The 14,379-nt window shown below is 39.6% G+C and overlaps 1 protein-coding gene across 1 annotated transcript in view; it reads left to right on the top strand.

The window, feature by feature from the left end:
- Nucleotides 1-14,379, top strand: part of Ip6k (Inositol hexakisphosphate kinase) — a 42,719-nt gene that overhangs the window by 15,385 nt on the left and 12,955 nt on the right. Inside the window, exons 4-6 of the mRNA XM_071681236.1 lie at nucleotides 370-626; nucleotides 8,236-8,471; nucleotides 8,958-9,133. Of these exons, the coding sequence (XP_071537337.1) occupies nucleotides 370-626; nucleotides 8,236-8,471; nucleotides 8,958-9,133 (669 nt within the window). The remainder of the gene's footprint in view (nucleotides 1-369; nucleotides 627-8,235; nucleotides 8,472-8,957; nucleotides 9,134-14,379) is intronic.

The raw sequence follows: 14,379 nt of genomic DNA, 5'->3' as shown, positions 1-14,379 counted from the left end.
CTGATATAGTGGATGTATGTGCTGAAAGCTGAGAATGGGGGATGCAGGGAGAGATTGATGTAAGGATGTAGTATCAAGGAGGCATTGTAGTATTAGGGCCTGAACATTTGGGTGGGCAAGAGGCATGCATTGGATGGAAGGAGTTAAAGCAGCATGTTGTGTTAGGGGCAGTGTGCTCTTAGGTGGCTGAACTGGGGTATGTGATGTGTGTAATTCATGATAGCTTGACAAGAAGAAACTGGATGTGTTCAAATAATATTTTTGTGCACCAGCTCCCGATGATACTTCTTGGGACTGGGAAAGATGATTAGGTATAAAAGAATGTTGCACACATGAAAACCAATATAAAAATATGTTTTCTTTTTACAGCTAGAGCCGTTGGTACACCAAGTGAGTGGCCATTCGTCCATGTTTGTTTTGGATGATGTTACTGTTTGCAAGCCACTCATTGGCCGGGAGTATCGATTTTACCGAACTCTTCCACCAGAAATGAAGAAATACACTCCAGAATTCCAAGGCACACTTCAGGTGGTTCTTCAAGAAGCTGGGGATGGTCTCTCACTTGCAGCATTACCCAATGAACACATGTCATCACTTAGAAGCAACCAGGGGACACTCAAGCATGGGTAAGAGGGTTGTTAAAGCATGGATCAATATCTAGTAGAGTGTCATTTTGGATGAGCAGCCCTATGCATACATTAGCTTGGGTAAACTGTGAGTTTAAAAGGTAGCAGCTGAATCAGCAACTATTGATTCATCATCATGGATCATCCCCATTGGGGTACATCAATATTATTAGCAAAGGAGTGAATACATAAGTAAAGGTCCAATATTATTGAGTGAATCAGGTTTAGTAAACAACCTGGGCATCACTTTACCTAAAGATAAAAGCATACTTTCACCACAGACAATTGATCTGAAGTGAATCAGCGTGATTTAACTGCCAGGGGTAACCTCTGTATGACTCTGCAGCCAGGGGATACATAATCATGGGTGAACATCTAAGAGGCACATGAGAATATCTGAGAGAACTGTTATTGCTTATATTGATCCTTAGAAAATTTTTATGTATGATTATGGAAAGAGCATCTAAGAATTGAAGACAGAGGGCAGTTTAACTCTGATGGAGAGGAAAAAACTTGGGATAGATGAGGAAACCAAAGCTACTATGGTTTGGAATGTCGGTCTAAAGATCCAGGTTTAGCAAAAAAGCTGCTGTAGATGGATGTTAGCATACTGGTGAGATGTTTTGAGAATTATTATTAAGAACCACAGATAGTTGCAAAATGTTTTTTGTTCAGAGGTGTTTAGAGGGAACTCAGTCTTGTTGTACAGGTTGTACCTCTCTAATCCGGTGCTCTGCGGTCCAGCTTCTCCCATGGTACGACGTTTTCAATCTGCCGCCATTAGTTTGTGGATCTGCCACCAGGGTGGCACTGTTAACAGCGCTAAGGTGCTAAGATCTGTTTACACTGCAGCTGAGCTGATTAACAGTCCTGTTAATTTCTTATATTCAGCTGTATTTTAGACCTTCAGGATGTCATCTAAGAGACCAAGAGGTGCATAAAATGGTGTTAGTGCTAATGAGCATAAGCATAAATCATTATCTATGCTTGAAAAGGTGGGGTTACTGAAAAAATTAGATAAAGGAACTGTGTAAAGACTTTTTGTGTGTACTATGAGACTGGATCATCAATTGTATGACTATAAGAAACAAAAGGAACAGACTTTAAATTTTTTTGCTGAAAATGAAAGCCAGGAAGGTTTAAACAGTGCACTTATAAAGTGGTTTAAGCTCTAACGTATTGAAGTTGTAAGCATTTCTAGGGAGATGCTTATCAAGCAGGCCAAACTTTTTCATAGAGAACAAAAGCTAGACTATGACTGTGAATATTTGCAGGGATGGTTTTCCAAGTTTAAGTGGAGACATCGAATTTCAGTACATAGTGTGTGCAGTGAAGAGTGTAGTGCTGACACAGAACCTGCAACAAAGTTTGCTGATGAACTTGCACAGTTAGTGGCAGTGGAAAACTTAGCCCTAGAGCATGTGTATAATGATGACAAATCTGCCCTGTATTGGCGTCATATGCCACAAAAAACCCATTGCCCAAGATATTGAGGAGTCTCCATCTGGGGGTAAGGATTTCAAAGATGATTTAACATTGCTTGGCTGCAGCATTGCTGCAGGAACATATAGAACCAAGCTGATGGTAAGTTGTAAGAATGTTCACTTGAGAGCCTTTAAAGATGTGAGAATTCTTCCACGTATCTGCCGTGGAAATAAAAAAGGTTGGATAACAACCAAACTTTTTTTTGAATGATCTGAAAATTACTTCGTGTGTGAAGCTAGAGCACACTGTAACTCTGTTAGCCTTGATTCAAAGTGTAAAATACTGTTGATTTTAGACACTTTTTCAGCACACCTCAAAGCAGAACTTTTGATGAAATACAGTGTTTTTGATCTATGCCTCCCTCCTAACTGCACCTTTCTGATTCATCTCTCTGACCAAGGCATATTACGTTCTTTGAAATCTAAACATAGATCGGGATTCATGCACTATTTCCTTGTCACACTGAATAATAGGAAGCTTCCTGCAGATTTCTTGAAGGAATTTAACTTAAAGGATATGGTATGGTCACTAGCTTGTGGCTGGCACAGACTGTGGCCAAGCTTAATGTTCCAGGATGAGGAAAGGAATGAACCTGACTTCTCTGGATTTAGAATTTTTAGTGAAAAGATATTGATCCAAGAATTTTTCAAGTATGCTGAGAGTATGACTAACCCATCACAAAGAAAGTGCAAAGGTAAACCAGGAGGTGGAAGAAAGAATTTCTGTAGACAAAGGTATCCAGATGATGAAATATTTAATTGCGGGACTGGAGCAAAGAGACTTTATAATAGAACAAGAAATTATGTCTGTTTATTGATACAAAGAAAATTTATTAAGGAAAAGCCAAAGTAACAGAAGCAAGACACATTGCAACATTGGTTGAAGATGGTCATTAATAACACTGCCAAGGCTCATACCAGTGTAGCAAATCCACTTCCCTACACCTCTTTTTCCCCTGATGTGCAAGTATCAGCTGATCCTGGAGACACTGCTGACCTTGGAGACCCAGCTGACCCTCATGTACTAATGATGTAATCTGATGTAACAATAAAAGCCTTGCTTAGAAGCATTAATGGTTGTATGATTTCCTGTTTTCAGCTTTGTCCTACCTTTAATAACACAGCAATATGTATGTGGAATGAGCTGGCAAGGCTAGGGATAAGGCATATGTTTGCATAGGGGGTTTCCTTAGGGGTCAATTTCTGTTTTCTAGTATTTTCTGTGGTCTGGCAATGGCCAGGTCCCAAGCCTGCTGGATTAAAGAGGTACAACCTGTATAGATTTTCTTGCAGATACTGATGCAGCATTTCTGATTTAGCTATGCTATGGACAGTTTTAGAACATAAATGGCATAGACTTTTTTGTGTTTATTAATGCTTATCTTATGCATACCAATTTCTCAGAACAAAATGGATATTGAGATTTTCATACTCATTGTTTATTTCTTTTTAATCAGAAATATACACATTTTTCTTGTATAAGGTTGAGATATTTAAAGAAATAAGGGGTAACCTCTGCATGTGCAAGGTTTCTTTCCCTACACCTTGAAGCTTTGGAACACTTCCCCTTTCATGTCTTTTCTGGTAAGTATGACCTGGCACATTTTAAGAGATGGGTTTTTAACTTCTCCAAAATTTGTGAATACTTTCCCTTGTGTCTTATTTTTTCCTTTCATTGACCTCTATGTATTTCAGTTCAGGCCTGGCCTTGTTGTGGACTTTTGTCCAAGACTGGAGCATCCAATTTAAAAAAAAAAGAAGTGTTTGATATAATGCAGTGCCTTTGGATTTGCTTTATCATTATATTGAAACTTCACATATCGCTTTTATATGTATATAGATAATCAGTATTAGAATGAAACTCTGGTATTGGATATGAATATAAGAATGAAGGTTATTATGCTTTAATGCCATTGTAGGTGGTGATAAAGATATGATTTTCAAATATATACATTAGTTTATTATCCCTGGGGATAGGGGAGAAAGAAGACTTCCCACATATTCCCTGCATGTTGTAGAAGGTGACTAAATGGGGAGGGAGGGGGGGGGGGGGCTGGAAATCCTTCATTTCCATTTTCCTTTTCTAAAAGAAGGAACTGAGAAGGGGGCCAAGTGAGGATTTTCCCTCTTAGGCTCAGGCCTCTGTTCTTTATGCTACCTCACTAACACGGGAAATGGCGAATATGTATGAAAAAAAAACATTAATTTATATCTTGATATAGTGTTATTGGACTCTGCCTGCATATGATTATACTGTGAGTGAAAAGTTACCTTCAGGAAAGTTGTATCATTGTCTGTTGATGGAGAGAAGTACATTCTCATTGAAAAACATCTTGCTTCAAAGAGTCTCATTTCCATGCTCTTCCTGGAGTGCAGCCTTGAAGCTGCCAGAGCCCCATAAAAGTGATCTTAGGTTTTATGATTGATATATCTTGTTATTATCTTCCTTTGCATAAAGTGAAGTGACCCTCATGTGGCTTTCATGTGTCATCCTAGCGCTTTTGCTTTTCTAGTCTAGGCACTCTTAGCTTGTCATTTGAACTCGCCTTTCATGACCCTATTATATTAACTCACTCTCCTCAAAGGATTGAACCAAGGCATGTGAGAAATATGGGGTAAACCATGGAAAGGTCTGTGGGGTCTGGATGTGGTTAGGGAGGTGTAGTTTCAGTGCATTACACACGACAGCTAGAGACTTAGTGTAATTAGTGTGAATCAATGTGGCCTTTTTTGTCTGTTTTCCTAGTGCTACCTTTCTGAAGCAGGGGTTAGCGATGCTGTTTCCTGTGGGGTGGGATAGCGCCAGGAATGAATGAAGAATGTGTATATATGTATGTGTATGTATTTGTTGGTATGTATATGTGCGTGTATGGGGCAAGTATGCAGTCTGTTGGGGATGAGAGAGCATGGGAAGTGAGTCAGTTGTTGTTCGCTGATGATACAGCGCTGGTGGCTGATTCATGTGAGAAACTGCAGAAGCTGGTGACTGAGTTTGGTAAAGTGTGTGAAAGAAGAAAGTTAAGAGTAAATGTGAATAAGAAAAAGGTTATTAGGTACAGTAGGGTTGAGGGTCAAGTCAATTGGGAGGTAAGTTTGAATGGAGAAAAACTGGAGGAAGTAAAGTGTTTTAGATATCTGGGAGTGGATCTGGCAGCAGATGGAACCATGGAAGCGGAAGTGAATCATAGGGTGGGGCAGGGGGCGAAAATCCTGGGAGCCTTAAAGAATGTTTGGAAGACGAGAACATTATCTCGGAAAGCAAAAATGGGTATGTTTGAAGGAATAGTGGTTCCAACAATGTTGTATGGTTGCGAGGCGTGGGCTATGGATAGAGTTGTGCGCAGGAGGGTGGATGTGCTGGAAATGAGATGTTTGAGGACAATATGTGATGTGAGGTGGTTTGATCAAGTAAGTAATGAAAGGGTAAGAGAGATGTGTGGAAATAAAAAGAGCGTGGTTGAGAGAGCAGAAGAGGGTGTTTTGAAATGGTTTGGGCACATGGAGAGAATGAGTGAGGAAAGATTGACCAAGAGAATATATGTGTCGGAGGTGGAGGGAACGAGGAGAAGTGGGAGACCAAATTGGAGGTGGAAAGATGGAGTGAAAAGATTTTGAGTGATCGGGGCCTGAACATGCAGGAGGGTGAAAGGCGGGCAAGGAATAGAGTGAATTGGATCGATGTGGTATAACGGGGTCAACGTGCTGTCAGTGGATTGAATCAGGGCATGTGAAGCATCTGGGGTAAACCATGGAAAGTTGTGTGGGGCCTGGATGTGGAAAGGGGGCTGTGGTTTCGGGCATTATTACATGACAGCTAGAGACTGAGTGTGAACGAATGGGGCCTTAGTTGTCTTTTCCTAGCTCTACCTCGCACACATGAGGGGGGAGGGGGATGTTATTCCATGTGTGGCGAGGTGGCGATGGGAATGAATAAAGGCAGACAGTATGAATTATGTACATGTGTATATATTTATATGTCTGTGTGTGTATATATATGTGTACATTGAGATGTATAGGTATGTATATTTGCGTGTGTTGACGTGTATGTATATACGTGTGTATGGGGGTGGGTTGGGCCATTTCTTTCGTCTGTTTCCTTGCGCTACCTCGCAAACGCGGGAGACAGCGACAAAGAAAAATAAATGAATATGAATATGGGCGTTTATGTATATAAATATGTTTATGAGTGGATGGGCCACTCTTCATCTGTATCCTGGCAATACCTTGCTGACATGGGAGACGGCGATCAAATGAAATAAATGATCAATATTATTTTTTTATTTTTTATTATGCTTAATCACTGTTTCCTGTCTCAGCAAGGTAGCACTAGGAAAAAGGTGAAGAATGGACCATCCACTCATTTACATATTTATATACATAAACATATATGCACACCACTGTGACTTCTTGCCAAATAGCAATGTGAAGCAACTTATTTGGTCTGTCAGAAGCTTAGGGATCATGAACATACCATGTATTTGTTATTTTTGCTAGACTTAGACTTGTTCCCCTATTATTAATACATACATTTTTAGCACTTTTTTCTTTTAATAAAGGAACATTGATAGCTGTCACCACAATTTTTAGGCACAGCCTTCTGTTCCCATGCCAAATTACATATATGCATGCATTCTGTCTCACTTTCTCCTCCATTATTCGGCATTTCAGCCACAATTCCATCTACTGCAAGTGTCTTTTCTTACTTTTGGCCTCATTATCTCCCATTTTACCTCTTGTTTTGCTATAGGCCCTTGCACTTGTATCCTTATCCTTCCATCCTCTTTACCCATGCGCATAACAACTGCTGCCTCACCCTCTACCACGTTCATCAGATCTTCAAAATACTCTTTCCATCTTCCTTTTGCTTCCTCCTATTGATTCAGCAACTCCCCTTCCTTACTCCTAACATTAACATTTCCCCTCTTACTTCGGTTTTCCCAAAAGTTTTCACTAACTTTTTTCCTAAATTTTCATCTGCTTTTCCTTTGCTATCCTCTGTCAGCTTCTTAACATTCCCCTTACACATCTTTTATTCTTCCCTCCTCCTTTGTTTAATTTCCACTGGTACGTTCCTTTCATAGAATCTGCCAAATGCCCTTTTCTTCTCTTCCACAGCATTTCTAATCTCAACCATCCATCATGCATTTCCCTTTTTATTCCTGAATCTCATGACCTTGTGTCCAGCTACTAATTCTACAGCCTGTAACAGTTCTTTCTCTAAACATTTAAACATCTCATTGACACATAAGTGCATCCTTATATTTCTGCACTTCCTTAGACATCAAAACTTTCAGTCACTGTCCTTTCACAATCTTTGCAAAATTTCTGATTCATCTCACTTGCCAACATTTTTAGCTGTCCATTCTTCTGTGCACTATACCTCTACTTTTCCCAGATTCTCACCCCCACAAGAACTGCAAAATGCATACTCCAAAAAAATGCAATTTTGAGCATATATTTCATTTATGTTATCCATTGTTCCCTTCTCAGTTTTGCACGTCTTACACTTTCCTTTTTCTCTGTCCATTCACCCATCTAATCATACATCCTTTTTTGAAATAGGGATATGTATATGTGTTATGTGTGCAAATGAGCAAGATTTTTGACTGTTCCTGACACTACTTCAGTCAGGTGGGAGTAGCTGTTTTGTATTAGAAAAATGTATGTCACGCTGTTTTTCCGCAGCTGTGTTTCACAAATTTGTATTGCCATAGTGGAAACACATCTCATATTACCCTCAATTAATTGTTCCATGTCCTTCATTAACTTCCTCACCTCTTGAGTAAATAAGGTAACTTGAATAAACCAAAAATAATAATGTAAAGCAACTTCAGTCTGTAAGAATGTTAAGGTACCAAACATACCATATGCTAAAATTTTTTGTTATAACCATGGCTGTCTAAAGTGAATATTGAACATATACTGTACCCATTGATGAATGTTTAAGATTGTTTGAGATGTTGGGCATTTTAACTCAATATTGTATGTAGTTTAGTCCTTATAGTTTTGAATCCCGTTATGATGGCATAAAATTATGTATGAATTTTATGACCATCAAGAAAGGATTGTACAAAATGGTAATTGAATTGCAAATTACTTTGAAATGGAATTTTTTTAATCAACAGGTGTCTTCGTCGAGTAAGTTCAGGTAGCGTGGAACTGGAAAGTGAAGGGGAAGAAGAAGATTCTTCTAGTCCTCAGACCCCATCCAGCCCTTCCACCACTGCCACTACAACAACAGCTAGAAACGAAAGTCTCACATCCCTTGCACATCCAGAGACACACAATCCATGGCTGCAACAGTGCCATCAGACTACCCTTCATAAGCTAAAGCAGAAATCTGATTCGTCTAATGCTGTTGGTGAGTCAAGTTCACATGTCGCACACATTTTTTCCAGTAGGTTGGCCTCAGCATTTTATAGAGATTTTGCCTTATGAAAGAATTCATGCTTTTTTGTATTTCCCAAGTTTCTAGTTAAGTAGATAATTTACATGCTTTCCATATTTTCAAATAATCTGGGATGTGTGGGTTAAAAGCCCTGTATGTATGTAAGTAATGACCATGTGCAGAAATGAATGCAGACCTGCAAGGTTACGCAACATATGTGATGAAGGGAGACCGGCAGTATCAAACAGCCTGGTAGACCAGCCCCTCACAGAGAAGGCTTGGTTCCTGAGTTAGTTGCAGAGGTAAGGGACAGCCCCCACCAAAATTTGCATAAGGCAGAGCAAGGGTATCATTCCTTGTATCATGTGTATGGCTAAGAAGATAAAAGGTATAGCTAAAAGTTGATTGCTCGCTGGAAAGGTTTTTTGAAGTAAATCAAATAGATTTTTTTTTTTCCAGAGTGTATAATGCTGGAGAACCTGACCTTCAAATTCAGACATCCTTGTGTACTAGACCTGAAGATGGGAACCAGACAATACGGGGATGATGCCCCCGAAAGTAAACGTAAAAGTCAGACTGCAAAAGCTGCTAACACAACAACAATCACGTTAGGAGTCAGATTAGCGGGAATGCAGGTAACTAGCACATAACAGTTTGGTTGAGAACCATTTTGATTGATTGCAGGGAAAAGTATGAAAATGAAATTGCAGTATGGTTAAAGAACAGAAGTCATTAATTTGCAAGAGGGTCTTGCACAGTGAAGCATGTTTAATCACTTTTTTTTTTAACTCCTTAAGAGAGTAATCAGAAATTTTAGGTAGTGTATACATTATACTTGCCTTTGACAGTTATATGCAACGGTGTTGAATGCTTATGCTGCCAGGCTTGAACCAGCTTTACGCATTTGTTATTATACTTTCCATTCCTACTTTTTGTATATTTGTCTAGCTTGAGCTTTGCAATTTCAGGACCCCTTTTGTGGTATTCTTGAAGTGGTTAGGGAATCCATTATATTAACTGGCCAAGACTACAGGTCATGAAGTATGCTGATGCTGTATGTTTATCTAGGCAGGCTGAGTGCAAGGTGCCTATGTTGCATCTTGGTCATAATGAGTCCTCTGGTGTGTTGAATCTTTGTTTGCCTTGTTGGTAGATGGGTGATGTCTAGATTGCAGGGATGCAAGTATAATTCCTGTGTCAGGAGCATGTAGTGTCAGATGGGTGTATGCCTGGTGGGGTGGCATTCGAGATTAGGTAGATGGGAGATGATTTTTTAGTGTTTTTTGGAACATTTTATGTGAAAGTGCTTTGTCAAGGTGATGTTTGTTGGTTGGGGGTTTTGTAAGTACAGATAGTTGGGGTGAGATTTTTATTGTTGCACCGCAATTGGTAGGTGGTCATTAATTGGCTTGTAGGGATGGGTGCCCGTGCTGTTGCATAAAGCCAAATTCCTTGCTTTTTGTGGTTGGTTGATATTGGAAGAACGTTTGTTTTGTCAGACATTTGTGATTACTGTGCAGCTAGTGATTGTTCTTAGTGCTCCATTATAGGTGGTTTACAGATTCTTCATGATAACTTTTGAAAGTGTAGGTTATCAGGTAGATGAGGCATTGTTTAGAGTGGAGTGTATAGATTGTTTGTTGAGGATAGTGAGGTATTCTTTTCATTCAAAGTTGATGTCAGTGAGTGTTCTCTTAAGTTTGTTTATAGACTTCATGATTATGTTTGTGAAGGGGGGTTAATGAATTGTGTATATCACATGTGATGCTTTGTATAGTTAGGGGTGTGTTGAATGGAAGTTGTTGCTCATTTGCTCATTAAGAGTGATGTCATGTACTGTTGTGAATCATGTTTGCGTGGGATTAGGGGTGTGAAGGTTCATTCTTTTAGGACAGAGTCATTCTGTTTTGTGACGGCCAGTGTTCTTATCACATGATTTAGTGCTACAAGTGTATGTAGCTTTTCCACTGCTGGGTTGCTGTTATGTAATACTACCCATGTGTCTCCTGTGTGTTGTATAAGGGAAATAAGAGGAATGAGTATAGAGAGCTGAAATTTCACCCTTCCTGTATCATTGCTTTTCAAATGTAAGAACAGAATAAGGATCAAAAGGAGGATTTTTACCTTAAAGGTCAGACATCAGTTCCAGGTGAATTATGCTACACAAAGGTAGGAAATTGCAGACAGTTATGTATAAAAAAAAAAGTTGATTTCAGTCTCCCTGCGTATTGCTAATGGCAATAGGTACGAACAAAGCATTAAATACTGTCCGTGACACATCCATGACCCTACACACAGTATTGACAAGCTAGATTCACTCGCAAAAGCTTCACCTATAAAATCTTCAAGTTCTACATGGGAGATCCCCTAGGAACAATTCTTTCTCCAACACTGAAATTTCTTTTTACGTTAACTACCATAAATGCCGACCACAGTGTGAAAGTCCTGTTTGACAGTATGGAGATGACCTTACAGTCACCTCACAGCACTATGACATTGCCCAAGCAGCAACAAGCATTCAACACAGTTGCAACATTGGTTCACTCAGAACAGAATGTTTGCATCACTCACAAAAATCTACCATCACCCTCGTAATCCCTAACAGACATGACTGTACCCTGCACTGATCCATCACCAAGTATGGTCAGTCATTCTTATTAAAACTTCAACCATATTGGTAATCAGATATGACACTTGTGATATTCACTCCCAACACTACACATCAAAACAATGTTATAAATAAGCCAAGCACCCTTAGAACACTTACATACACCAGATTTGGACATAAAATAGTCACTCAGTGTTATCTACTGGCAATTCATCTTCTCTACTTAAAAGCCTCACCTGCCTGGGAATCCACCCACTTAAAAGCATATATGATAAAGCTGCAAAGCACTCAGAACCATCACCAACTGCTAAGCATCCAAAAACACTCATCACATACATTATGATACAAGATAACTCTCAGTACAATCTCACCTCAGTGTGCTCAACACAGTTTTTTTTGCATGAACACTAAATCTTTCTGATCCAAACCTTTCAGTAATCATCCACCATCTCCCAAGTAGAAATGAAAAGCCTATCCCAGGCTTAGGTTTCAACAACTTGTACCCACAGATCCCCCTGTCCTCCAATAAACTTATCTAAACACTTAGAAACTGAAATGACCTATCAAGGATTAAACATCTGGAATGAGTGAGTGCACTCAAAATTACGAGTGAGGAGAGTGATTAAGGTGTTCCCAACCTGGCAACTTCTACAATAAGAACTTCGATGTGTTGGGGAAATGTTAATTGATATTGGATATTAAGATACTGAATTTTATACCATTTTGAACAACATGCTAGAGCAACATCTCGTGGTAAACAGACAACCTCAATGTGACAGGATTAAAGTTTACTACAGGAACACATTTACGACAACTTATTGAAAGGATGAGAAGGTTGTGCAAGATACTGTGGCCAGAAACTGCAAAGCGATTGATGAAGACGAGGATATCAGTCTGGAAGTTTGAATCATACCAATGTGGTATGATGCAATATTAGGGACTTAGTCCCACCACATAAACTACATTGGACATACAGTCTGCACCTTGAGAAAATTAGAGAAAATAAGAAAGAAAATTGATAACTCTAAATATGCTGTTGTATTTAATTCTATTTACATTTGGATTATTTATTATTATTATTATTGAAGAATGTATGTGAGAAATACTCAGAAAAACAGATGGATTCGTTTATAGCATTTATGGATCTAGAGAAGGCATATGATAGGGTTGATATGGGTGCTTTGTGGAAGGTATTAAGAGTATATGGTGTGGGAGATAAGTTGCTAGAAGCAGTGAAAAGTTTTTACCAAGGATGTAAGGCATGTGAACAAGTAGGAAGAGAGGAAAGTGATTGCTTCCCAGTGAATGTCAGTTTGTTGCAGGGGTGCATGACATCTCCATGGTTGTGTAATTTGTTTGTGGATGGGGTGGTTAGGGAGGTGAATGCAGGTTTTGGAGAGAGGGGCAAGTATGCAGGCTGTTGTGGATGAGAGGGCTTGGGAAGTGAGTCAGTTGTTGTTCACTGATGATACAGCACTGGTGGCTGATTCAGGTGAGAAACTGCAGAAGCTGGTGACTGAGCTTGGTAAAGTGTATGAAAGAAGAAAGTCGAGAATAAATGTGAATAAGAGCAAGGTTATTAGGGCCAGTAGAGTTGAGGGACAAGTTAATTGGGAGGTAAGTTTGAATGGAGAAAAACTGGAGGAAGTGAAGTGTTTTAGATATCTGGGAGTGGATTTAGCAGCGAATGGAACCATGGAAGCGGAAGTGAGTCACAGGGTGGGGGAGGGGTGAAGGTTGTGGGAGCGTTGAAGAGTGTGTGGAAGGTGGGAACATTATCTCGGAGAGCAAAAATGGGTATGTTTGAAGGAATAGTGGTTCCAACAATGTTATATGGTTGTGAGGCATGGGCTATAGATAGGGTTGTGCGGAGGGTGGATGTGTTGGAAATGAAGTGTTTGAGGACAATATATGGTGTGAGATGGTTTGATCGAGTAAGTAATGAAAGGGTAAGAGAGATATGTGAAAATAAAATGAGTGTGGTTGAGAGAGCAGAAGAGGGCATGTTGAAATGGTTTGATCACATGGAGAGGATGAGTGAGGAAAGATTGACCAAAAGGATATATGTACCAGTGGTGGAGGGAACGAGGAGAAGCGGGAGACCAAATTGGAGGTGGAAGGATGGAGTGAAAAAGATTTTGAGCAATCAGGGCCTGAACATATAGGAGGGTGAAAGGTGTGCAAGGAATAGAGTGAATTGGAACAATATAGTGTACAGTGGTCGATGTTCTGTGAATGGATTAAACCAGGGTATGTGAAGTGTCTGGGGTAAACCATGGAAAGTTTGTGGGGCCTAGATGTGGAAAGGGAGCCGTGGTTTCGGTGCATTACCGAATGTGATCTTTTTTGTTCTTTTCCTTGTGCTACTTCTCACGTGTGAGGGATGCTATTTCATGTGGTGGGGTGGCGACAGGAATGGATGAAGGCAGCAAGTATGAATATGTACATGTGTATATATGTATATATCTGTGTATGTATACATTGAAATGTATAGGTGTGTATATGTGCGTGTGGGCGTTTATGTATATACATGTGCATGTGGGTGGGTTGTGCCATTGTTTTGTCTGTTTCCTTGCACTTCCTCGCTAATGTGGGAGACCGATTAAGTATAATTAATAGATAGATATAAGAATTATTTATTATACTTAATCGCTGTCTCCTGTGTTAGCAAGGTAGCGCAAGGGAACATATGAGGAATGGCCTAACCCACCCACATAAGCATGTATATACATATGAATATTTGCATATGAATATAATGTTTAATATTTTTTCATAGTTCATCTTTTTCCACCCTACTATGTAGCCCTAGGAAAAGGAAAAATGGCATCTTGCTCGTATTTCTTCTCTATCTGTTGTGCACAATGCACCAAAACCAGAGCTTTCTTGTCCACAACCAAGCCCCATAGAGCTTTCTGTGGTTTCCCATATTTACTACAAATGCTCTGGCTCAGCCCATTGACAAAATTATGCCCTCTGTATAGTATACCACATTGCTCCAGTTCACTCTTTTCACATGTCCTACTCTCTTGATAAAAACTCCTCACTGCTTTTAGTGGTTTTCCTCCCACACCAGATAAATGTAATACTTTACACAATTCATCTTTATCAGCAATATCAGACTCTTTATCCAGATCCATAAATGCCACACACAAATCCATCCATTTCTTTTCTGTATTTTTCAAACATAGTTCTAAAAGCAAACTCCTTATCTACTCTACCATTCTTAAAGCCTCATTGTTCCATCCCACTCTGATGCTTTAGACATGCTGCAAA

This window comes from Panulirus ornatus, chromosome 32 (genome assembly GCF_036320965.1).
Source record: "Panulirus ornatus isolate Po-2019 chromosome 32, ASM3632096v1, whole genome shotgun sequence".
In the NCBI taxonomy this organism is placed as follows: Eukaryota; Metazoa; Arthropoda; class Malacostraca; order Decapoda; family Palinuridae; genus Panulirus; species Panulirus ornatus.
This window is presented reverse-complemented; position numbering and strand designations above follow the sequence as displayed.